Source organism: Vipera ursinii (genome assembly GCF_947247035.1).
Source record: "Vipera ursinii genome assembly, chromosome: 5".
Taxonomy (NCBI): domain Eukaryota; kingdom Metazoa; phylum Chordata; class Lepidosauria; order Squamata; family Viperidae; genus Vipera; species Vipera ursinii.
In genome coordinates this window covers 41,775,444-41,802,974 of record NC_139518.1, presented here as the reverse complement: position 1 = coordinate 41,802,974, position 27,531 = coordinate 41,775,444, and the positions used below count along the sequence as shown (strand labels likewise).

Here is a 27,531-nt window from a genome sequence, read left to right as displayed (position 1 = left end):
GACCTGGAGCAGTTTGCAAAGGAAGAGTGGTCCAAAATTCCGGGTGAGAGGTGTAAGAAGCTTATTGATGGTTATAGGAAGCGACTGATTTCAGTTATTTTTTCCAAAGGGTGTGCAACCAAATATTAAGTTAAGGGTGCCAATAATTTTGTCCAGCCCATTTTTGGAGTTTTGTTTGACATTATGTCCAACTTGCTTTTTTTCCTCCCTTTTTTGTTGTGTTCCAATACACACAAAGGGAATAAACCTGTGTATAGCAAAACATGTGTTCCTGCAATACTTTTCTGTGAGAAATACTTGATTTTCTGGAAACATTTCTGGGGTGCCAACAATTTTGGCCATGACTGTACACACACACACACACACACACACACACACACACACACACACATTATATATATATACATACATATATACACACACACACATACACACACAAACGTGTTTGTGTTTATATATGTATATACACACAATTGGAAATAGGACTACTGTGACGAGGTCATTAAATGAATCACCCCCAATTTCACAATCTTTCTGCCTTGATCTTTAAGCAAATCACATGGCTTTTAAATGAATCTGGCTTCCCTCATTGACTTTGCTTTTTGGAAGCCCTCTGAGGCGGTTACAAATGACAATCACATGACCTGGAATGCAGCAACTGACATAAATACATGTGCATGAACTTTGATCATATGACAGTAGGGACAGTGCAATGGTTGTGAAGTGTGTCGACTGTTCATCAGTCATTTTTTCAGTTACATTATAACTTCAAACGGTCATTAAACAAATTGGCACAAATCAAGGATTACCTATACTTTAAATTAGGATGGTCCAAACTCTCATAGTTTATCTAAGCTCTTAAAGAGCTGTGCCCAGATCTGGGACCACAAATATATGCAGGGACCTGTTTCTTGGTTAATTTGGGGATTATGATGGGTGATTTATTCTCAGTTGCCATATATTTTAGGTTTTGTATTATTGTAATTGTTTTTATTTTTAAATTTCAATTTACTTTTTTAATTATTAAAGAGTCACTTATTGAGATAGGCAGCCATACAAATTGAATGAAAACAGTTCTCTTCAACAACAAGCAAATAATAAAAAAATGATATCAACACCTGCAAAACTCACAGTCAATATCAGGTCCACTGACAAAATGTTCATCAGTACCAACTCTGATTTACAATTCCTGGAAATTACATTATTTGCCATAGTGGAAGACCTGGGCAATAATCAAATAGGTAATCTGTAGTGTGAACTATGGCTGCTTGGTAAAAATACAATCTATTGCTAGGATTTGAAGAGCTGTATCAGCTGGTGGAAACATCAATATCTAAGACTGTATCAGGCAGTATTGTAGAAGCGATATTCAGAAGCATTCATGAATAATGGAAGGAAAGTGTCAACATCATCAGCAGGACAACCTCAAAAAAAGAATTCTCTTTCAGGGCTGCACACTAATATTATTTAAAATTTTCTCTGCAATAAGTACCATTACCTCAGCCAGCTTGAATGATAAGTGAATGTCACCATAGTAGCAAGCTTTATAACCCAGTAAGTTATACTTTTGAGAACTCAACACATAATGACTGTGGCATATCAGCAATATAAAAAATATAGTGTAGTGCAATAATGACAAGTGATAAGACTGATAATTGTGATAATATAGAATTCCACTCCAGAACCCCCAAAACTTGTAATATTCTGAATCCCCCCACTAAATTATAGGTAGTCCTTACTTAACATTTAGGGCCAGAATTTCTGTTCCTAAGCAAAGAGATTGTAAAGTGCAACATCAGATGACCATGCCTCCTGAACTGTAGCAAATCATTTGACAAAATCTGAGACTCTAGTAGAGAAAATATCAAAATATGGGTAGAGTATGTTATCATTAGATGGACAGAGCAAGTTGAACAATTATACTCAAGGAGTATTCATTAAAAGCTCCATGTCAAGCTGAAAGAAAAATTGAGTGGTGTACCACAGGCCTATCCTGTTCAACACATTTATAAAATGACTCAAATTAGAAGTTATAAAATATGACTATTAATTTTACATGAAACAAAATTAGGAGAAATAGCAAGCATTAGGAAGACAGTGCCAAGATTCGAAGAATGTAAACAAGGAGGAATAGGCAGAATACAGAGTCCTATATTAGCTAGGAAAAATCAAAGGCATGAATGCAGGCTGAAAGTACCTGTATTGGACAGCACTACACATGAAAAGAAAGTCAATTTGGTGTAGTAGTTAAGGCGCCAGACTAGAAACTAAGAGACCAGGTGTTATAATCCCATTTTCGGCATGAAGTTGCTGGGTGACTTTGGACCAGTCACTCACTCTCAGTCCTTGGAAGGCAATAGTAAATCACTTCCAAAGAAAACTGTAGGGACTAGCCCAGCAGTAGCCAGGAATCAACACTAACTGGAAGGCACCAAAACAAACAAAATACATGACAAGGATCTGTGTATCTTGGTGGATCACAAACTGAACATGAACTAACAATTTACTGACTGTTAAATTTATATGCCAACCATTTCACTATCAAGCAACTTGGGCAGCTGTGATGCATTTGCAAGTGTTAGGCTGCATCAGCAGAGATATAGTGCCAAGAACAAGTGAAGTCATTATTCCTCTATTTACCAATGGTTAGGCAATAGCTAGAATACTGCATCCAGTTCTGACACCGCAGTTTGGAAAGAACTTCAACAAACTAAAATGTGTCCAGAGGTAAGCAACCAAGATGATAAGGGACCTATGTAGAAAAACATATAGGGAATAGTTGGAGATTACAAATATGTTTAGTCTACAGAAAAGAAAATTGTAAGGAGGTATGATTGCTGTTTTCAGGTATCTAAAAGACTATCATATAAATGGCAGAAATGTTTACAGCTACTCTGTAAACAGGATAAGAATATTAAATTATAAAGAACTAGATTTTTGCTAAATATCACACACACAAAAATTCCTAACAGTAAGAACTGTTCAACAATAGAACAGACTTCTTCAAGTGTTGGTGAACTGTCTTCCTCTATAGAGTTTTAGATAAGAGATTAAATGACCACGTATTGGAGATGCGGTAATGGGCTTCCTGTACTGGATAGAAGCTTGGACTAAATTATCTTCAAGACCTTCCTATCTTTCCATTTTATGTCTCAATAACCTGTGATTTCAGCAGACAACTATTCCAGGCCACCAGCTTTGTTCAGTTGCTCCACCATTGTCATCAATAATGGAAGAATTGGTGCTCCTGATACAAACGTTTCTGTTACTGGCTGTGTATGCCCAGATAATCATTCTAATAGCTTGCAGTTACAGCAAAGCAAACAAATTTATGTGAGTTCTCTTAGTGAATTCTCTAGGCAGTGGGGAAATATCACCCTATACAAGATGGAATACTAGTGAAAACTAGTGATGGCAGCAGTGATGCCAGCCCACAAAGTATTCATAACTTTAAGTGGCTTAGTCCACATATTAATCAATGAAATGAATAATTTACAGAAGAGAGAAAATATGAGTGACTGAATCCAAAGAATATTTTCATCCAACAAATAGGACATTCTGATACAACTCAATTAATTTATTAATCTCTTCATGTGTATTGGCGGGGGCCGAAAGCCCTAATAAGCAGACATATACATAGAATGAAGGCTATTGCTAAGCACATTGGTTTGTGCTTAAATTGTAAGCCGCCCTGAGTCTTCAGAGAAGGGCAGGATATAAATGGGATTAAAAATAAATAAATTAGTTAAATAGAACTACACAACTTTTCCCTTTAAAAAAACATAATGGCAGATTAGAGGAACATAATCTTTTCAGTAGTTTATTATTTAAAATTTCCTTTAGTAAGTTTTGAGTCTAAGGTGTTTGCTCCTACATTGTAGCAACATAACTAATAATTATACACAGATTTCAATATAATCAGATATGACTATTTCCCCCCTACTTACCTTATTATCTTTCAGAAAAAGTGCTAACATTTCTTCTCTCCCATAACGATAATCAGCTAATTTATACTTTGGCAAAGCTGGAGAGAGAGGAGGAGATGTCACACTCCCACCACTTGATAGAGCTCGCAGCCTAGAGGGGAAAGAAATCAATGAAACTAGGTATTTTGTACATGTAATTCTCCCGTTAGGACAATGGATAGGAAGATTCATGTCACACGAGAATACTTTTTCTTTTTGCCCTGTTTGGAATCACAAGATGCAGGCTTAAACTTTGAGTCCTTTGTAGGCAATTTCTGTAGAAGCCTGCACATTTTAAAACATACTTCTTGCAAGATACGTTTTGTTCCACCTTCCTTATTGCAAATATATAAAGTAAAAAAAATATATTATTCCAATATGCCTTGCCCTGAATTGATTGTGAGCATCCATTTTGGTTGCATATTCTATTTTTCATATTAGAATTATTGCCGTTTATTATTGCTGTTTTTCTTTACCTAGAATCTTAGATAATCTGGGCAGTTTAACACTGCTAAATAAATAAATGCCAGTGATGGTGGCACACATCTAAATATCCTTTCTTTATGATGGTGAATTTAATCACCAGAATGTTTTTAGTATATTATAATAATATTTTTAGCACATTGTAAGAATAAAAATTTGGAGGAAGACTAGGGGCTATAATAGGTTTAGAGTCCATCACTCTTAAACATTGTTGCCAGACAGTAGTTTGCAGGTGCAAAGAAAAAAATTGCAATTCTAAGTCTTTTCAGTAGATAAATAGCAGTGCTTATAATAATTTTAATAAAGCAGGAGAATAATTAGCTCAAGAGCAAACATTCTGATGCTGCAGTAATCACAAGCTGAAATGCTTCAGCTGGATTGATGTCCAATTGCACGGTATAAGTGAAGGACATGACTCTTGCTAAATAATTTTTTTAATTGTAGAAGGCTCCAAACAGGCCTCTATGTAAACATGTGAGCCATGTGAGCCAAAGACACACTGGCAAAAAATCATAACACTGGAAGATTACTGAAAAGCTTCTTGCCCAATCGTCATCATATCTGTTATCGGCCATGTCTGTTATACTGTATTCAACTTGAAATGTTCTGTGATCAAATATAGAAGGGCAAAAGATGAAATCAGTTGAACAACTTGCCTCCAGAAGTTGTGAATGCTTCAACACTGGAAGTTTTTAAGAAGAGACTGGACAACCATTTCTCTGAAATGGTACAGGGTTTCCTGCCTGAGCAGGGGGTTAGACTAGAAGACCTCCAAGGTCCAACTCTCCTATTCTATTCTATTCTATTCTATTCTATTCTATTCTATTCTATTCTATTCTATTCTATTCTATTCTATTCTATTCTATTATTCTATTCTATTCTATTCTATTCTATTCTATTCTATTCTATTCTATTCTATTCTATTCTATTCTAAATGTGAAGTTGCTACAACTCAAGACAGACAAAAGCAATGAAACTGGCTGTTCTTAGTTCTAAACCTAAGAAGCTTTGACAACATTCTGTAGTACAGAAGCCACTTGAAAAACAAGTTACAATAAGTCCTTCAAAAAATCTCTACTTTTTTTTTACCAAGCAATAAGATTAAATTGAATTAGACTTTCACAGTGTTGTACTAATATGCTCATATCCCAGTCATTTCTATGTTATCAAATTCTGTCTCTTGGATATAACTTTTTTGAGCCTAGCACTAGATACAGGAAGATTACTATACTCTGGATTGGTTGGGCCTCCAAAGGCCTCATCGTTACAAAAGAGCCTAACAAAAAGCTCGCTATTTTTTCTATTCCATATTGAGTCTTATATTAAAGGCTAGTACCAAGAACTTCCAACGGCATCTTGTAAAAGTTAGAGACTAGCTGAGCACGCAGAAAGCATTCCAGAGCTAACCTCTTCCCTTCCTTTATCTAGCTATTTACCTTCACAGCCTGATCTTCAATGGACTGCAGTGTTAAAGCAGCAGGTTTCCATCCTGTCTGCTGCTTTCCTAGCATTTGAAGAAAGCAGAATATAGACCTAAAATGTATATCAAATCAACTATCCTGAATATGCATATTTAGTCCATTATAACTCTGCACAGAACTACTTTTAGTCTGAATTATTAACTTGAATAATGTGGTAAGATCAGGTAAGTTGTGTCCTAACTGAACAGTTTTTCAGTAATAAAGTTTGAAGCTTTGAAATAATCATGCACAATCATTATTTCAAAGGTTGAGACAATTTTCCAAACAGGTCTCTTCTCTTAAGTTTTTGCGTCCTTCTTATCATTCTTGGGTTCTCTCTTCCATTTCAATGCTGTGCTCAACATAAATCTCTTAAATTGGATTAGCAAATAATACAATGAGCATGAGTACAATACAAAAATATTTTGGTGCTTTGTATTTTGACAGGCCAAAAACGACATAATTTTTTGACCTAAGCATATCATAAATGCCCCTATTTTTTTAAAAAAAGCTGATTAAACAACAAATTACATGATGAATTTAATAAATATATGTCTAATTTAAATTAAACTATGCATTTAAAAAGTTTTAATTGGAAGTTCGTCATATAGACTGTTAACCAAAAAAGGCTAAAGCCTATCACTCTCAATTTTTTAATTGTAGTGAAAGTACACTCACTGAAATCAATAGGATATTTAGTTATCAATCCATGTTGCCAATGAGTCTACTTTAATCAAACTAAATAACCTGTTACTATATGTGTTCTTAATAGTAAAATCAGATATTAGTAATAACAGAATAATAGTGTTGGAATGGATTTTGGAGATCTTCTAGTCCAACCCACTGCTCAAGTAGGAAACCCTGTACCATTTCAGACAAATGGCTGTCTAATCTCTTCTTAAAAACCACCACTGATGGAGCACCAACAACTTCTGAAGGCAAGTCATTCCACAGATTAATTGTTCTATCTGTCAAGAAATTTCTCCTTAGTTCTAGGTTGCTTCTTTCCTTGGTTAGTTTCCATCCATTGCTTCTTTTTCTGCCTTCAGGTGCTTTGGAGAATACGTTGATGCCCTCTTTTCTTGCCCCTTAGATTTTGGAACAGTGCTATCATGTCATCACATTCATTCATTCATTCATTCATTCATGAAATTGTGGGTCCCCATGTACAAAGTATGTACAAAAAAGAAGTTGAGACTTTGGAAAGAGTGCAGAAAAGAGCAACTAAGATGATTAAAGGCCTGGAGACTAAAACATATGAAGAATGGTTACAGGATTTGGGTATGGCCAGTCTAGAGAAAAGAAGGACTAAGGGGGGACATGATAGGAGTATTCCAGTATTTGAGAGGCTGCCACAAGGAGGAGGGGTTCAATTTATTTTCCAAAGCACCTGAAGGAAAGACGAGAAACAATGGATGGAAACTAATCAAGGAGAAAAGCAATCTGGAATTAAGGAAAAACTTCCTAACCGTGAAGACAATTGACCAGTAGAACAGCTTGCCTTCAGACATTGTGGGTGCTTTATCACTAGACCAGAGGTCTTCAAACTCGGCCCTTTTATGACTCATGGACTTCAACTCCCAGAATTTCTCAGCCAGGCATGCTGGCTGAGGAATTCTGGGAGTTGAAGTCCATGAGTCATAAAAGGGCCGAGTTTGAAGACCCCTGCACTAGACGTTTTAAAGAAGAGACTGGACAGCCACTTGTCTGAAATGGTATAGGGTCTTCTGCTTGAGCAGAGGGCTGTATTAGAAGACCTCCAAGGTCCCTTCCACTCTATTCTGATTCTGATTCTGAGGATGCAGTTAAGACAGTTTCGGGCTAGGTCAGCATAGGAGTGCAATCCTACATTTGCATCTGTTATTGTTCTAAACTAACATACTGCAACCAGTATTTTTCCTTGAATCCCCCCATCAACCTTCCCAGAAGATATGTGGAGTTTGATATCCAATAATTTAAATAAACTTTCCAAAACTATTCTGTAAATCATTAGACCAGATGTCCCCAACCTTTTGGGCACCAGGGACCAGTTCTGTGGAGAAAGCTTTTTCCATGGACCGGAGAGTGCATGGTTTTATGTGCTACCTGCATCCCACGGATGGGGCTTTGCTTGTTTGTGCACACCGGCTGCTGGCATGCTGTAGCCCGGTACCAGTCGACAGACTGGGGTTTGGGGACCCCTGCATTAGACCATGGCTTTGAAAAATTTGTTGAATTAAATATCTCAGGGCAGAAACAATGCCACAGGGAATTAGGTAAACCATCTCAAAAAATGTATCAGTTACAAAGAGAAAGGCATTTAATCTTTTGACACAAGGTAGTTCAACGTCCAAAAATCCTGTTTAAAAAAAAGAGGTGATGCATCAGTTTAGGTTGCTTGCTCATTCCATGGCAACAAGGATGGCATAACAAATAAAATTCATGACATTTGCTATATAGGAAATCTATCAAAAATCAGGAGGAGATAATTTTTTTAAAATACTCCAAATGCTCAGTTGGTTGCTGTCATGATAGAAGTATCATTTTCTTATATACAATTTCCCTTATTCACAACCACTTTCATATCGTCTTTCCACCAAGGATCTTTTTTATACTTCCTACTAATGTACTATTTGAAGCCTCACTGTAGATATTAAATAAAAGTCACAAACTATTGTTAAATAATACAGTAACTATTAAAACCAAATCTATTAAAAGTATCATATGACATTTCCTCTGTTATTGCAAGAAATGAAGAAAGATTTAGTAAACAAACTGGAATTTTATCCTATTAATTTGCTGCCACCTTGTGGTCACTGTTTTCATGGCAACGAAATAAAAATAAAAGCAATGTTCAATTAGCTGAATATTCAACTAATCAGTCTTAGCTATTTTATTCCAACCTTGAAGCTTTGAGATACTTTTATAGGATAGCTTTATTCCAAACACAGTGTAATATTTACTTATTTATTTACTTACTTGCTAAGTTTCTAAAGTTGCTCAACTTGGGATGATGTATACCAATAACAAAAACAAACACACTCCCCTGAAAACCCACATAAGTTAAAACACATACAAGATATAAATATAAAATACAAAAATAAAAATGACCACACACTATAACAGAACAACCAAAAGGTCCTACAACGACCTGATCGATCTCCCTTCGACAGACAAACGGTCCGGTCCTGCAGCCACCTGCGGAGGAGCTGTAACGACCTGGGGCTGCCCAGAAAGGTAGCCCGGACGGCGAGGCTCCAGAATTGGTGGCTGCTGCCCCCCATCTGCCCATCTATAAGATCATCGAGCTCCCCCCCCCCACGGAGGTCTGTGGGATGATGGCCACCGTCTGTAGGCTAGAGCGCCATTTAAAACCCTCCTATATCTGGTCTGGAGGGCGGAATTCACCAGGGACCACCTGAAGCTTTATTTGGAGGTGGGATGTGCCGAAAGGCCCCCGAGATAGCAGTTATCCTCTCGGGATCATACTTTAAATCCAGATAATCCCTCCTTCATTTTTTCACCGGAGACTGACTACAGCCCCTCGGTCGCGATGACATCTTAGGCATGGAGATAGATGAACTACCACTGCTCATCACCGGAGCTACGAAGTTATCCACCAACAGACTATGCTAGCATTCACCGGACTCTCTCTCCTCCTGCGACCTACCCAGAGCTGGATGGTGACCCCTGAGATCCTGATCACTGTGAGAGGGTGACCATGTTCTCAGGAGCCACTACTTCAGCTCTGTGGTCTTGATATGCAGTTGTTCCAACCAGCTCGTCCTTTACTCCTATTTCCACCTCTGATGGCTTACACCAGAAGTGAGCTACTTGCCCTGAGAGCTTCCCCCCTCTCTCAGAGATGGCCATCAGACCTATGCCGCCGTTTCCTTAATGATGGGTCCTGGGACCCCGAGAGGTGGCATGGCACCAAGAAGAGGCTCTTGGGTTTTCTTTTAAAATTTTTTGAAGGGTTAGGGAGGGGGAGGGTCAGGCCCAGCAGAATGAGGGGAAGATCCCACCGGACCTGTCTCAGCCTAAGTTGGCCAATGGTCGCGGCAATATGAGGGCCGAGGAGAGTCTTGTAAACCAGGGGGATGGGACAGGGATACCGATCCCCACAGTAATTGGGAATGGCAGCAGATGGAGGAGCAGAGGGCCATATCGTACTCTGAGATCACGCCCACGCTATCTTCTTGCTGTGGCGCGCTCTGACCCTCTGGCTCTCGCCTGCTGCCCTGGGGAAGAGGGAGGACTGACTCCTGAGCTCAGGCTGATCTATTTTAATGCCAGGTCTGTTGTGAATAAAGCTCCCCTCATCCATGACTTGATCGAGGAGAAAGACGCAGACCTGGCATGCATCACGGAAACCTGGCTGGGCCCAGAGGGAGGGGTCCCTCTGACTGATTTATCCCCTCCAGGTTTCCGTGTGCTACATCAACCTCGAGCTCAGGGTAGGGGAGGTGGCGTGGCAGTCGTTATCAGAGAGACCCTCCATCCGCGGGAGGCCAATGCCCCTCAGATAGACGGATGTGAATCCCTCCTCTTAAGATGGGGTCCTGGTGGTCAGTTGGGCCTACTTCTGGTATACCTCTCTCCAAGCTGCACAGCAACGGTTCTACCCAAGCTACCTGACGCCATCTCAGGATTGGCGGTCGAATTTCCAAAACTTATGGTACTGGGAGACTTTAATCTACCTTCCCTGGGCAGTGCATCAGAAGTGGCCCGAGAGTTCATGGCCTCCATGACGGCCATGGACCTGACTCAAATTACTCAGGACCCAACTCACGAGGGAGGAAACATGCCGGATCTAATTTTTGTCTCTGGGCAGTGGCTAAATGGACTGGGTGGGGTTACTCCAACATCACAACCCCTTTCATGGACAGACCACTACCTCCTGCGGTTGGGCCTCCATCACGTCACCCCCCGATGTCAGGAGGCGGAACCGACCAGGTGGTTCCGCCCCAGGCGCCTGATGGACCCAGATAAATTCCAGATGGCGCTTGGACCGATTCCCACCTCCCTCTCCCACAACCCGGTCGAGTCCTTAGTTAATGCCTGGCAACAGGCTGCTTCGGAGGCGCTCGACCGCGTTGTCCCTTTGCGGCCTCTAACCCGGCACAAGTCCCGACTCGCTCCTTGGTTCTCCAAGGACCTGCGGGAGATGAAGCGCCAGAGAAGGGGCCTAGAGAGCATTTGGAGAGCCAGTCGGTCTGAGTCTGACCGAACACAGTTAAGATCCTTTTCTAGATCCTATCTTGTGGCAATGAGGGTGGCAAAGCGCGCCTACTTCACCACCCTCATTGCGTCCGCAGATAATCGCCCGGCCGCCCTATTTAGAGTGGTCCGTTCCCTTTTAAGTCAAGAGACGGGAGAGGACCCCCTACATAGACGGGCAGAGGAATTTAGTAAATATCTGGTGGACAAAATTGCTCAGATTCGGGCTGGTCTGGACTCTGACTGGGCAGTATCTAACGAGAGGAAAACGATGAAGTTGGCCAAGTACATTTGGGAAGAGTTCGATCCTGTGACTCCAGATGAAGTGGACAAGATCATGGGGAAACTAAGTGCCGCCACATGTTTGTTGGACCCGTGTCCCTCCTGGCTAGTCTATGCATCTCGGGAGGTTACACGAGGCTGGCTCCTAGCAGTTATCAATGCCTCACTGAGTGAAGGGTACTTCCCTGCTGCCTTGAAAGAGGCGGTGGTAAGGCCCCTCCTCAAGAAACCGGCACTGGACCCAGCTGTTTTAAACAACTTCCGTCCTGTCTCCAACCTTCGCTTCCTTGCGAAGGTGGCTGAGAGCGTGGTGGCACGACAGCTCCCTTTGAACCTGGAGGAAGCTGAATATCTAGATCCGTACCAATCGGGTTTCAGACCGGGGCACAGCACGGAGACGGCATTGGTCGCGCTGGTGAATGATCTCTGGCGGGCCCGAGATAGAGGTTATTCCTCTGTCCTGGTCCTATTAGATCTATCAGCGGCTTTTGATACCATCGACCATGGTATCTTACTGCGTCGTCTTGAGGGGCTGGGAGTGGGAGGCACCGTTCTGCGTTGGTTCTCCTCCTACCTCTCGGACCGTTCGCAGACGGTGTTGGCAGGAGGGCAGAGGTCAAGCCCTAGGCCTCTTAATTGTGGAGTGCCTCAGGGTTCAGTGCTCTCGCCCCTCCTGTTCAACATCTATATGAAGCCGTTGGGAGAGATCATCCGTAGCTTCGGGGTGAAATATCATCAATATGCTGATGATACCCAGCTATTCATCTCCACCCCGAACCAACCCAGTGATGCCCTTGATGTGATGTCCTGTTGTCTGGAAGCGGTACAGATTTGGATGGGAGAAAACAGGCTTCGACTCAACCCGGCCAAGACTGAGTGGCTGTACATACCGTCATCTCGTTTAGTCCAAGAGGTTCCATCTCTGACTATAGGAGGAGAGATGTTACCTCCCATTGATAGAGCACGCAATCTGGGCGTCCTCCTAGATTCACGACTCAGTTTTGAAGATCACATTGGAGCCGTGGCTAGGGGGGCATTTGCACAGATCCGTCTTATATACCAATTGCGCCCCTTTTTGGACCGAGATGCCCTACATACAGTCACCCACGCACTCGTTACCTCCCGTATTGATTACTGTAATGCTCTCTACATGGGGCTGCCCTTGAAGACCACCCGGAGGCTTCAGCTGGTGCAGAATGCAGCTGCACGGGTTGTGATGGGAGCTCCCCGATACTCCCATATTACACCCCTCCTGCGTGAGCTGCATTGGCTACCAGTTGCCCTCCGGGTGAGATTTAAGGTGCTGGTACTTACCTTTAAAGCCCTACATGGCTTAGGTCCAGGATACTTGCAGGGCCATCTGCTGCTGGGAACAAATTCCCATCGTCCAGTACGCTCACACAGAGAAGGCCTCCTCAGGGTACCGTCAGCTAGGCAATGTCGGCTGGCGACCCCCAGGGGGAGGGCCTTCTCTGTGGGAGCGCCAACCCTATGGAATCAGCTCCCCCCTGAGCTTCGGATAGCCCAAAACCTCCAATCCTTTCGCCGCGGCCTCAAAACACACCTGTTCCACCAGGCTGACCTAGACTGACAGGCATTTCAATTAATTTATATTTAGTATTTTTAATTCATTTTTAAATTCTCTAATTTTTTATTGCACTGATGTTCTCAATTTCATTTTATCTTGATTTATGTACTTATTATATGTTTTGTTGTTAGCCGCCCTGAGTCCTTCGGGAGATAGGGCGGGATATAAATCCCATCAATAAATAAATAAAAGGAAACTACACTCAATTGGCCCCTGTTGCCTGGGAGAACAGTCTAAATAAAGCATGGTATAATCAATGTGGCTTTGTTACCACATTAAACCAACTAACTCAGGAAATATTATAAGCATTTGATAGTTCAATGTCTCCTTAGGAAACTTCAAGGCACCTGGAATGATCTCAATGCAGCCACACCAAAAGCAGGTAGGAGGGATGCTAGTGAACATAAACTAATTTTCCTGGGGAGTATCAGTGCTTCCCCCCCAAATGTAACAAGTATTGATTTTCTTAATTCCAAGACCAATAAAATATAACAATGGCAAAAAGCCAAAAAGCAGTCACAGCAGCCTTGTCTTTATACTCTTTTTTCTAAAACAAACTAGTTTCCTTATGAATAAGAGGCTGAAATATGACTTACCATGTCTTTGGACCACAATTAAAAGAAATCTGGTTTGCATTAAGTTTGCTTTGTTTTGCTACCCAGTATATTTATTATCAGCAAAGGAGGTAGAAACTTGTTCCAGAAAAAGGACAGAGCTTGCATTCCCAAGGCTGATTGCTGACTTTCAAAGCAAAATTTGCAGGGAGCCAGTTACATCTGTACAAGGCCAGTATGTTTATTAGTAACAGATGGAACAAAAGAGAACAGGGAAAATCTCCTGTAGAAATGCAAAACATTTACTTTCTGAACAACACATAAGGTATGTAACTCTGCCTAGAAATAAATATATAAAAAATGCAACACTTAAATTAAATATATGAATTAGGTATTAAGCAAACAATAACTTTTAATTTGATCCAAGAAGGCAGCTGATCTCTGCAGACATACAAATACACAATGGTGCATTTGATGTGTGAGATTTGGGTAAACCCAAAATTTTATAAATACATCATAAGGGATCTAAACTAAAAACAATGGATTAAAAAAAGTTATTGAACCAGTTATTGAAATTTCAATCCAATGTGTAACTATTATTTTTTTTAAAAAAACAGACAAATTTGGAGTATTATTAGATAATCTCTGGTGAGAGTAGAATGAGGATGGTGCATTCATCTTTTCCTTACTTGACCTCTCTGCAGCTTTCAATACGATCAACTACGGCATCCTTTTGGACCATCACAGATGACTGGGGGTGAGCGGCACTTTCTCCAGGGTTGGTTCCAGTTGATAGTGACTGGAGAGGAGAGATCCTGCCTTTGGTCCCTACTATGTGCGGTGCTGCAGGGTTCTGTGTTCTCTCCACTCCTAATCAATATCAACCCAAGGTTGTTTGGTGAGATGATCCGTTGCCATGGGGTGGGGTATCATCAGATGCTGATGATATCCAATTACAAGTAGTACTTGACTTACAACGGTTCATTTAATGATGGACCAAAGTTATGAGGACCTCATAAAAAGTTATTAAGAACCATCCTTGAAGTTACAATTGTTGCACCACCACTGCAGTCACATATCACAATTTGGGGGCTTGGCAACCAGCTCACTTTTGTAATGGTTGCAGTGTTTAGGGGTCAGGTGATTGCAATTTACGAGCTTCCCAGTCAGCTTCCAACAAGCAAAGACAATTGGGCAAGCAGAATTCGCATAATGACTACAGTGATTTGCTTAACAGCTATGGCACAAATGGTTATAAAATCAGTTATTTCATATGATGACTCACTTAACACCTACATCACTTAGGAAATTCCAGTCCAAATATTCTGTAAATTAAGGACTATCAATGTACATCTCTACCCCTGGTGAATTAATACTATACACGTCTTATCCCCCTATCTGGAAGCTGTGACGGTATGGATGAAGAACTATGGGCTTCAGCTGAATCCTGGGAAAACTGAATAGCTCTGGATTTTGGAGCCTGCTAGTTCTAGGACTATGAAATTTTGGTACAGCATGGGCCTGTATGGTTTTAGACAGGCCTGCTAAACAATCTGGGGGTCCTCCTGGATTCACAACTCTTGCACATATTTGTGTGGTAGTCAGATAAACATTCATAGATTTGGGAGGAACATTTTACTCACAGTTACTCATGAACTAAGCACTTCATGATTGGATTATTTTAATGTGCTCTAATTGGCCCTGTCCTTGAAGACTATCTAGAACAGGGGTGTCAAACTCAATTTCACTGAGGGCCACATCAGCATTGTGGTTGCCCTTGGGGGGCCAGGTGGGTGTGGCATGGGTGGGTGCAGCCTACTGGGTGGGCGTGGCTGGAGTGCGTATGGCCTACTGTGTGGGCATGGCCAGCTCTACATCATTGGCATCAAGGGTGCCTATGGAGGCCTGGGCAGGAGTGGGACAGATCTGGGGGTCTCTGGCAGAAGGAGGGTCTCTGGGCCAGGGCCAAGGCAGTGGGGGCCGTTCCTTCACTGTTTCCAGGATGGCTTCGTGGGCCACATGAAACCACTTCGCGGGCCGGATCCGGCCCCCGGGCCTTGTGTTTGACATGTCTGATCTAGAAGCTTTAGCTACTACAAACTGCAGCTGTAGAAGCAGTTATGTGTGCTTATAAAACAGCACATAACATCTCTGCTCTATGAGCTGCATTGGTTGCCAGGCATCCTTTGGGTCCAACTCAAGGTACTGGTTTTAACCAGGTCCAGATAATTTGAGGGAACCACCTCTTCCGAACTGTATCTGCTTGTCCCATCAGATCTGTCCCAAGAGAGACACACTGTGGGTCCCGTCTCTCAGTGAATTACTATACTTGGCAGGGCTGAGGAAATAGGCCTTCTCTGCTGTGGTACCCACCTTATTGAACATTTTCTTCCCTGAAGTGAGGTCAGCTTCATCTCTTTTTATTTTCCAGAAGTCCCTCAAGACCCAACCTAGGCTCTCAGAGAATCAGTGAGATCTTGAGGTGGCTCTGCTGCTTTATCATGTTATGTGGGTATAATATGATTGTGTTTGACAAGTGTATTGTTTTTATACTTTTTTTGATGCATGACTTCTTGTGAGATGGGTGGCTATATAAATTTGATAAATAAATACTAACAACAATTTCATGTATACAGTATATTTGAAGAATGCTGAAAAGGGGGAAGGAGTTGAATGATGCAATGGACTCTTCAGTGACTCAAATACCAGCCAATTATTTTACTATCTGATAAAACTTGTTACCTATCAACTTTTTTTAGGATAGCAAGGCTATTATTTGTATTTCATTTCATTAGCCATAGTGGCACAGTGGTTAGAATCCAGTAATGCAAGGACTTCCAGTCTTGCGCCAGTAGCGCAGCAGCCAAGGGATTTCAAGGCTCCGTGTCCTTTGGCTGAATTTCTTCCTGTTAGGGGACCCTAAATGGGCCAGAAGCCGCCCTGAAGAACTGGCAAAGAAGGAAGTCCCGTGGACCATGGAGAGACGGTGGTCAACCTGATCGGTCAAGGAAAAGCCTTCCAGAAGCCAACAGGAGAAAGGCCAGCCTAACTTCAGAGTCTAGCCCCGTGGTGGCGAACATATGGCACGCGTGCCACAGATGGCACGCAGAGCCCTCTCTATGGGCACGTGTGCCACTGCCCCAGTCCTAGGCCTTCAGCTGGGTTTTATAAAACCTTTTCGCTTTAGGCCTCTACCACCAGGTGCAAAAAAAAAGGTTCAATTGATTTCAACTTCTTGCAGGGGGGGAAAAAGATCTCGCAAATTTGGAATTGATTATGTTTTTTAGTTCCACCCAGTGTGCTGTTACCACCACAGCCACGCCCACCCAATGGGCCACGCCCACCCAGCACCTGACGATATACAAGTGAGTTTTGGTTGCACTTTGGGCACTTGATCTCTAAAAAGTTCATCACTGGTCTAGTCCCAGGTACAAGCAACCAAAGTCAAAAAGCACTATTTTAAGCTGATTGTAAACAGCGCAGATCACTGATTTTCTCTATTCTATTTATTAACTTTCCTGGGGGGGGGGGAAGAGAGAAATTCCCAAGAAGAAAAAAACCTCTGAACGTGGAGGGGGATTTTTGCACCACCTTTTTACTAATGGAAGCGGTGAATTAAACCTTTTATGGAGGACCAAAACATACAGAAATGAAATGAAATGAAATGAAATGAAATGAAATGAAATGAAATGAAATGAAATGAAATGAATATAAACCTAAATTTGGATAAGTTTGGAACTGTTGAATGGTTAAGATTCTCATTTTAAGGCAATTTTTATTTTGATAATTTGAAAAACTGGTGCTGACATCTAGTGGTGGGTAAAGACTATGACAGCTATGGCTTTTATACAGGACTTGGCAAAATCTGGAAAAAACTAATCTGTGCTTGTGACCTTCAAAGCTATAACAATAGAGAACAGCTGTGACAAAAAAAGAAAACAATTTGGGTTGCAGACAGAGGATTATAAACTTCAGGGAACCTTTTTGAACTATAAATATCTACTAAACTGTGACCCTAAAGCTATTTGCAGAGAAAAGAAAACCTCGATTCTTGGCCACTATGGAAAATCAGAGACTGGCAGAAAGAACTTATCAAGAAAAAATAAATACCTTTCCAAAGGAGATCTATGAAATGCTGCAACTAATTCAAACAACAATGACTTCAAACCACAAAGAAATCCAAAATAACTTTGAAAACATAAACCAATTCATCTCCAATTTAACTTTACAACAACAACAACAAAATCCCAGGAAATAACAATAGAGAAGGAGCAGATAAAACACAACTGAACACAAATTCGAGGTCAGAGATTCAAAGATGTATGATTTAACCCAAGTGGAAAAAAATTTACAAGAAATATCGGTTTTGGAAAAGGCAACTTATACTTTAAGACCGCAACACAAATTTGAGGATAAGAAAAAAGACTGGTCAAAATGGATTGCAGAGACATCAGGAACACCACTAGAGAGACAAAAAATGATAAAGAGATAGAGAGAGAAAAAGAAAGAAAAAGATTTTTAACAAACGTGAAAGAGCAAATGCCTCTTACAAAGTTATTGTACTTGACTTATTTTTTATATCTACAGTGACACCAATAAGAATATGGAAAGACTCTTTGATTCAGCAGAATATACTGATTTAAAGTTATTGGGCCAAAGAAGGCCAAAAAGAGCCTTGGTGGAGCAGTGGGCTAATGCCTCCTTAAGTAACACCAGCTGCCTGCAATTAGTGCAGGTTCACATCCCACCAGGCTCAAGGTTGACTCAGCCTTCCATCCTTCCGAGGTAGGTAAAATGAGGACCCAGATTGTTGGGGGCAATTAAGCTGACTTTGTAATAATGCCGCTTGGGGGGGGGCGAAAGCCCTAATAAGCAGGCATATACATAGAATGAAGGCTACTGCTAAGCTTGTAAGCCGCCCTGAGTCTTCGGAGAAGGGCGGGATATAAATGGAATTAAAATAAAAAAATGAAAATGAAAATTAAGAAAATACCGTAGATGATGGGACTTATCAGAAAGAATATTTAAAAAAGAAACACCTGTTTGAATATGGTTAAATAGAAAGATTTTGGATATGAATTTACTTTAAGAGGGAGGAGTCCCTCAAATAACATAGTATTCTTTCTTCTCTTTTCTTATTTCTTGATATGAGTAATATAAAAGAGTTAGAATGGCTTATATATAAGGACATATTTTAGATATTTAAACGTGATTGATTTTAAGAAAATTACAATGGATTGAGGGGAAAATGTTCTGAATAAGAGTTAAAGACCAGATGATTAGATTTATTAAATGGAATATTTAAAGATTAAATATATTATTAATTATGGTAAAAAAGAATGGAAAATTTTTGGAAATAAATATGTATTAGCAGGGGAAACATGGACTTTCAGTAGTATACTATCTTTTTATCCCTCTTTTTTCTTGTCCTTTTTTCCTCTTTTTTTAGTCATATTTATACCTTAAGTAAGGTAAAAAGTATGGGATGGTTTACATGAGAAAAAATAGAATCAAATATTTAAATATAATTAACTTTGAGAAAATCTTAACCAGTAAGTAAATCTTGAATATTGTGGGAAAAACAAATGTAAACAAGAACTGTAAAAGGGATCTATGATGAGGCAACCAGCATGACTAAATAGAAAAGAAATATTATATCGATGTGATTATTTGCGGAAATATTAGAAAAAAATTACATTCAATTGTTATCTATCAAAACAGTAAGAATTGTATTAACTTAAGATTGGTAAAAGAGAACATTATGGGAAGAAGAGGAAATCAAGTAAAGCTATTATGTGGATTATAGATCATAGAAACCAACTGTTAGCAAATGTTTTTAAATGTAAACCCAGACAACACACTGTTTACTGAATATTAAGGCGACCATGTTAAAAAATTAATAAAATATATTATAAAAAAAAAGAATGCAGTACTGCAGGCTCAAGGTTTGTTCAGCCTTCCATCTTTCCAAGGTCGTTAAAATGAGGACTCAGATAGTTGGGGGGCAATATGATGACTCTGTAAACAGCTTAGAGAGGTCTGTAAAGCACTGTGAAATGGTATATAAGTCTAAGTGCTATTGCTACTCATTTTAGAGCTTCACTTTCTCAGCTTTTAATTTTCCAACATGGTCAGCCTAAGCCAGGGGTCAGCAACCCAAAACAGCAAAAGAGCCACTCAGAACCGGTTCCGTCATACACACAAAAAAGTGGGAGCCGCAAAATGTACGCGCGCATGTAGGCATGCACGTGGGCACGCACGCGCATGCGCAGAACAAGCAAAAACATACACCACCCCTACACCCGCACCGCATGCACCTGTCACTGCCCAGTGCCGCCAGCTTACACGGGGGGGTGGGGGGAGGGACGGACTCGCAGGCGACGGGCACTAGGTTGCTGCGGCGCCTTCAGCCCGGGCGCCGCCGGAGCCACCCGAATGCCCTGCCCCTCTCCCGGGACCTCCAAACCTCTGCGTTTGATGAATGCAGCAGCTCTCCAAACCGCCGCCGCCCCATTTGCAGAGCTGCTGCATTCCTCCGTGTTTGAAAGAAACTGAAAGAAACACGGACGAACTCAGCAGCTGTGCAAAGAGGACGGTAGCAGTTTGGAGAGGTGCGCGTGCACTCTCCAAACCGCTGCTGTCCCGTTCGGAGGTCTGCCACGCTCATCAAACATGAACGAACGCGGCAGCTGTGCAAACGGGACAGCGGCGGTTTGGAGAGTGCGCACGCACACTCTCTCTCTCTTCCCGTCAGCCAGCTTTGGTGGGGCTGCCTGCCATCCTCTCTTTGCTCAGCTCCGCTCTGCCCTGCTCGCCTCTGCCTCCCTCGCCCGCCATTACCTCAGGCAACATCCTCGCTAGTCCGGAGGCGGCCACTGGAAGCGGGGATTTTAACGCCTCACCCCCTCCCTTATCCTTCTCTCTCTCTTCCCCGCCGCCGCGCCAAAGAGAGAAAGAGAGAGAGAGAACTTCAATCTGCGTGTGCCACTTCTTCCCTGTCCCGCCAAAAGCGCCCGAGCAGAGCGACGGCGCTCCGTCCCAACCACCCCAGGACTAGCGCTCGCGGAGATTCCCGCAGCGCCTCACTTGCTCCTCCGCAGACTGAGGAGGGCCTGACTAGGTGCTTCCTGCCCAGAGCGGAGCGGAGGCGGCCATGGCGGGGATTTTAGCGCTGGGGTCCAAGCAGTCCCACGCTGGTCCAAAAAGCGAAGGGAGAGGCGAGACGTGGCAGCAGCAGCCCCCGTGAGCTCCTGCCGCCTCCCCTCATAGGAAGGGGAGGGTAAATCACTGCTAGCCACGGCAGGGAGAAGGAAGGGGGGACGCGCCTTCTCCCTCGCCAGGGCTGCTAGCCGCGGCAAGGAGAAGGGGGGGGAAATCGCCCTTTCCTTCTCCCTGCCGAGGCTGCTAGCCGCGGCAAGGAGAAAGGGGGGAAATCGCCCTTTCCTTCTCCCTGCCGAGGCTGCTAGCCGCGGCAAGGAGAAGGGGGGGGAAATCGCCCTTTCCTTCTCCCTGCCGAGGCTGCTAGCCGCGGCAAGGAGAAGGGGGGGGAAATCGCCCTTTCCTTCTCCCTGCCGAGGCTGCTAGCCGCGGCAAGGAGAAGGGGGGGGAAATCGCCCTTTCCTTCTCCCTGCCGAGGCTGCTAGCCGCGGCAAGGAGAAGGGGGGGAAATCGCCCTTTCCTTCTCCCTGCCGAGGCTGCTAGCCGCGGCAAGGAGAAGGGGGGGAAATCGCCCTTTCCTTCTCCCTGCCGAGGCTGCTAGCCGCGGCAAGGAGAAGGGGGGGGAAATCACCCTTTCCTTCTCCCTGCCGAGGCTGCTAGCCGCGGCAAGGAGAAGGGGGGGGGAAATCGCCCTTTCCTTCTCCCTGCCGAGGCTGCTAGCCGCGGCAAGGAGAAGGGGGGGGAAATCGCCCTTTCCTTCTCCCTGCCGAGGCTGCTAGCCGCGGCAAGGAGAAGGGGGGGAAATCGCCCTTTCCTTCTCCCTGCCGAGGCTGCTAGCCGCGGCAAGGAGAAAGGGAGGGGAAACACGCCTTCTCCCACAGCGAGGAGAAGGAAGGGGGGGAAGGCACCTTCTCCCCACCGGGGCTGCTAGCCTCGGCGAGGAGAAGGGGGCAACCTTAACCCTAACCTCCCCCACCACAAACGAAGGGGTGGCGAAGGCAGCAGATCTGCAAGCCTCCGCCACCCCACCCTGCTCACCTTTTTACTTCTTCCTCTCTTCCTCCACTCTGCAAGTACAGTTAAAAAAACAGAGGTTTGTGGGCGGTCCCACAAACGGTTTGTGGGCGGTCCCACAAACCAACCAATCAATTTAAACTTTTCAAGTTTTTTTGTGAGAAGTTTAAATTGATTTTTTTTTTTTGAAAAGTAAACATGGCAGAGGGAGGAGGCCTGGGAGCCGCATGGGTTGCCGACCTGTGGCCTAAGCCTTTCTTTTCTGATATATTTGTGTGTGGTTTTGCCAGCACTTCTGGGAATTCAACTCAGCTCTCTGCTTCACTCAAGGCAAATAAACTGTGATTCTTTCTTGGATCAAATTTTACTTTTATATTCTGAATGTCTGAGGCAGATGTAAGTCTCTCAAAAAAGAGTGAACAGGTGCCATGGGGTAGACATAAATGTTTTTAAGAACAAGAGATAGTAAGGGTTATGATTGTACCTTGTGTGTCAGCCCCTTTCTCTGTGGCTTATTTTTGTGGAACTGTGTCTCACTATACAGTCATGGCTGAAATTATTGGCACCCCAGAAATTTTTCCAGAAAATCAAGTATTTCTCACAGAAAAGTATTGCAGGAACACATGTTTTGCTATACACAGGTTTATTCCCTTTGTGTGTATTGGAACACAACAAAAAAGGGAGGAAAAAAAGCAAATTGGACATAATGTCAAACAAAACTCCAAAAATGGGCTGGACCAAATTATTGGCACCCTTTCAAAATTGTGGATAAATAAGATTGTTTCAAGCATGTGATGCTCCTTTAAACTCACCTGGGGTAAGTAAAAGGTGTGGGCAATATAAAAATCACACCTGAAAGCAGATAAAAAGGAGAGAAGTTCACTTAGTCTTTGCATTGTGTGTCTGTGTGTGCCACACGAAGCATGGACAACAGAAAGCGGAGAAGAGAACTGTCTGAGGATTTTGAGAACCAAAATTGTGGACAAATATCAACAATCTCAAGGTTACAAGTCCATCTCCAGAGATCTAGATTTGCCTTTGTCCACAGTGCGCAACATTATCAAGAAGTTTGCAACCCATGGCACTGTAGCGAATCTCCCTGGTCGTGGATAGAAGAGAAAAATTGATGAAAGGTTGCAACGCAGGATAGTCCGGATGGTGGATAAGCAGCCCCAAACAAGTTCCAAAGGAATGCAAGCTGTCCTGCAGGTTCAGGGAGCATCAGTGTCAGCGCAAACTATCCGTTGACATTTAAATGAAATGAAACGCTATGGCAGGAGACCCAGGAGGACCCCACTGCTGACACAGAGACATAAAAAAGCAAGATTACAGTTTGCCAAAATGTACTTGAGTAAGCCAAAATCCTTCTGGGAAAACGTCTTGTGGACAGATGAGACCAAGATAGAGCTTTTTGGTAAAGCACATCATTCTACTGTTTACCGAAAATGAAATGAGGCCTACAAAGAAAAGAACACAGTACCTACAGTGAAATGTGGTGGAGGTTCAATGATGTTTTGGGGTTGTTTTGCTGCCTCTGGCACTGGGTGCCTTGAAAGTGTGCAAGGCATCATGAAATCTGAGGATTACCAAAGGATTTTGGGTCGCACTGTAGAGCCCAGTGTCAGAAAGCTGGGTTTGCGTCCGAGATCTTGGGTCTTCCAGCAGGACAATGACCCCAAACATACGTCAAAAAGCACCCAGAAATGGATGGCAAGAAAGCGCTGGAGAGTTCTGAAGTAGCCAGCAATGAGTCCAGATCTGAATCCCATTGAACACCTGTGGAGAGATCTTAAAATTGCTGTTGGGAAAATGTGCCCTTCCAATAAGAGAGACCTGGAGCAGTTTGCAAAGGAAGAATGGTCCAAAATTCCGGGTGAGAGGTGTAAGAAGCTTATTGATGGTTATAGGAAGCGACTGATTTCAGTTATTTTTTCCAAAGGGTGTGCAACCAAATATTAAGTTAAGGGTGCCAATAATTTTGTCCAGCCCATTTTTGGAGTTTTGTTTGACATTATGTCCAATTTGCTTTTTTTCCTCCCTTTTTTGTTGTGTTCCAATACACACAAAGGGAATAAACCTGTGTATAGCAAAACATGTGTTCCTGCAATACTTTTCTGTGAGAAATACTTGATTTTCTGGAAAGATTTCTGGGGTGCCAACAATTTCGGCCATGACTGTATCAACCTGATTCTGTTGCCTTTCACTAATAACTAAAATAGAGCAATGTCAGCAAGCCACAATCTTAGAACAATGGAATACTGCCATCAATAATGGGCCAACTTTGGCAACTAATTATGCCAACTCTTCTGCAATTCCCCAAAGCCCAATGATCACAAGCTTCACTGCTTGTGAAGAAAAGGCTACAGTCATTCTTCTGACTGTTGTCCAAAAGAAGAAATTTGACTGTTTTCCATGAGTATCCTTGAACATCAAGGCCTGTGTCAGTCAGAATACTAGCACTAGTGGGTGGCATAAGCAAGTACACCAATCCTTGTGGCACCTGAGAATTTCACAAGGAGCAAAGAACTCCAACCCACAAAAGCAAGGTTGATGGTAATTCATCAGTGCTATTCTAAAACTGGCACTCCAAAAAGCCTATGGGAAAATCAGAGCTATAACTGCAGGCAGTCCTCATTTAACAACCATTTGTTCTGTGGCTGTCTGAAATTACAATGACGCTGATTGACTGATTATGACAAGTTCTCATTATTCTGTACATGACAGTCTTCGCCCCCACCCCCGGCTGGCATATGACTGCAATCTGGATGCTCAGTACCCAGTTTGCAATTCTAACATCACAGACAGCCGCAGTCATTTGATCGAGATTTTTGACATTCTCTGCTGGCTTCCCAAAAGCAAAGGACCCACATGATGCTTGATTAATGGTAAAACTGGGACTGCTGGAATTGCTGTTGCTAAGTGCCATCTTTTAACATCACTCTTTAAAATCACATTGCTTAGCAACATCAATTCCACTCACAATTGCTGTCATAAACCGAGTACTACCTGTAGTTTTAAAATCTTCTGCTTTTCAGCTGTAGTATTATGCTTCTTCTTTGGTTCTGTTCAATTCAGAGACTGTTGAACAATCAGGAGCAATGGTATCCTCAAGATTCTTCTACTTCCATCAGGATGATGAAAGCAGCATTGTGCTGCAAGGTCCATCCCTTTTGATGTGCATAAAATATTATAATGGATATGGAAAAGGGGTGGAGCTTGCATTACCATACTTCTACTTTTGTTACTCTGTACTCCACCCCCTTTCCTAGAGACCGATTTAGAAGCTTTTGGGCTGTTCCTGTTTCATAATCTTGTTTAAACAAGTCGTAAGGCAAAAATGTATTGCCATGAAACCATTCAAAATAATGTGCATGAAATATTACAATATTCACAATCCACTAAAACTCGGTAGGATTAATTCACCTTAAACATCCTATGATTCCTATTTTTATCCACTTGGCCCACACTGAATCTGGCATTATAGCCTACTCTATACTATATAGTCTAAATTTGAATTGCCTCAAAGCCAATCAGTGTGTCCCAGAATCTCTTTGCCAGCTTGAATCATACCCTTTTTGTATTAAATATCAGTTGAAATCAGGTCTCATTCACAGAATTCTACTCATCCACCTACTTACATGTTTTCTTTTCTTTCTACTTCCCTCATTCTGGCCAAGCAGGCTTTTTTATTCTTTCTTATTTATTTTTATTTTGTTTTATTTAGAAAATTTGTATGGCCAGCTACTCACACATGGCTTATTGTCTGTTCAAATCATATGTCCATAATATGTAAGCCTCTACTTTCTGATTACCACCTTAAGTAATCTCCTTTTATTTAGAATGACAGAGAAAGAGGGCCCTCATCCTACTGTACATTCTGTGACTTTAAGAATGCACCTGACTAGCCTTATAAAGCACAAGAATGCTGAATTAGATGGACAACTGGCTGATCCAGTAAGGCTCCCATTTGCTTTCTGACTACCGTGAAGCCCAAAACCACAGTCAGTTTTACTGTATTTAGATCTAATACACAACTGACTCATCACTTCTTTTCAGATAATGTACAAGCAACAATGAGAAGTAAACACATAGTAATGCACCAATCTCACAGGTTTCCCTATGTTGTATAATAAGGCAGGAAATAGCAAAGTGAACATCAAAATTTTCTTTAAGTAACAAAGATGGTTAAGGGAAAAGAACATTTAATTATATCACCACAGGACATCATACAAATTATCTGAGATTTCTCCAATACAGTACAACACAGTTCAAACTAAAAATCTGATTTAGAATAGTCTCCCACCTGATACTTTTTTAGCCCTCTGAAAGGCCATGAACCCTGGCTCTCCCTCCACAGCATGGTGTTGAGTTGGGGGGTCACTAGTGTGGATGGTTATGGAGCCTTGATGAGAAGGTACAATGTGCTTTATGTAATGTTTTCAGTAGTTGTTAGGAGCTGCCTAAGATCACTATGTGAGCTAGGGAGCCGTATAAATTCTTTAAATAAATAACCTACATGGTTGCAATTAAAACAAAAAAATCAACAACTCATGTATTTTTTCCAAGCAGCCATTTGAAGCAATATATTGATAAACCAGCTATTATTAACATTCAAAGGGAAAATCTTTTGGATAAACAAAGAGACAGACACTTACCATTCAGGCCCAAAGTTCAGTGTCTGAGTTTCTGCTGCCATTTTTGAAAAATATTAACCTGAAAAAGAAAACACAAACTATGAATAAATAAGTGTATATGAGTTTTAGTGCCACCTTAGGCATGAAAGCTGAGTGACTTCGGGTCATTCACTCTCTCTTAGCCAAGCCTACCTCACAAAATTGTTATGTAAAAAAAATAGGAAGAGGGAGGAGTTTTAGATATGTTTGCCACCTTGAGTTATTTATAAAAATAATAAAGATGGGATATAAATAAACAAAATATTCAACTTCATCAATATTCAGAGTTGATATTCCCATATTAAGGTAAGAGAAACCAGAAAGAGAGCTTGCAGTTCCTCCTTTTCATATAAGGAGAGATTCTGGCAACTGACTTTGCAGATCTGAGGAGCAGGGTGCCTACATGTGTCCAGTTATTAATTTTTGTACTTTGACTTATCCTTAATATTGTGGCCTATCCAGATGCAAAACAATATTGACACTACTGTGTCCATTTCAATCTCTAAAGAAGCTAAATTATTTCCTTAAAAATGTTTATTCGATTTCCCTTGCCTCCCGCCCCCCCCCCCTTTCAAAAGGGATCATTCTGAAAGCGGGTTTTCTCCACTTCAAAAAGATCAGATTTGCTGGTAAGCTGGTAAAACACATTGTTCTGAAAGCAGGGGGGAGGTGGGGGAAAGAAACAATTCATCTGATAGGCAGCCCTGGTGCTCCAAAACAGGGGTCCCCAACCCCCGGTCCGTGGACCAGTACAGGATGCAGGCAGCATTTGAAACCACGCACCATCCGGTACACGGAATAACCTCTCTCCACGGAACCAGTCCCTGGTGCCCAAAGGTTGGGGGCCTCTGCTCTAAAAGACACTGTCTGGAAAAGTCCATGATGGAAGCTAAGCGAGAGTTTAGCGTGGGGCTGTCAAAACATGGGGCATTTGGAGCTCCATGGAACAAGTGTTCAGGGCTAAAATACCTCTTGGGTTTCACCGTGGATTTTCCCATACAGCGTCTGAGAGCAGAAGGCTGCTTCTTTGCTCAGCCATGTTGACAACAAAAGTGTTGCCTGACGGAAGGACTGCACCTTTCTACAGTACAAGCAGCATTTTGCTCTCAAAGTTGTTGGGGGGAAAAAATCCTTCATGGATCTAATCTAGTGCAG

The 27,531-nt window shown here is 42.2% G+C and overlaps 1 protein-coding gene across 2 annotated transcripts in view; it reads right to left on the bottom strand.

Moving 5' to 3' along the window:
* Positions 1-27,531, bottom strand: part of GIGYF2 (GRB10 interacting GYF protein 2) — a 111,949-nt gene that overhangs the window by 70,349 nt on the left and 14,069 nt on the right. The window contains exons 2-3 of one of the 2 annotated variants that reach the window (XM_083365000.1): positions 26,359-26,416; positions 3,948-4,077 (exon numbers count right to left, since the gene is read on the bottom strand). In XM_083365000.1, coding sequence (XP_083221126.1) covers positions 3,948-4,077; positions 26,359-26,399 — 171 coding nt within the window. In that variant the 5' untranslated portion in view covers positions 26,400-26,416. Of the gene's footprint in view, positions 1-3,947; positions 4,078-24,709; positions 25,898-26,358; positions 26,417-27,531 lie in introns of those variants that run through there. The other variant, XM_083365001.1, reaches the window with a different exon arrangement.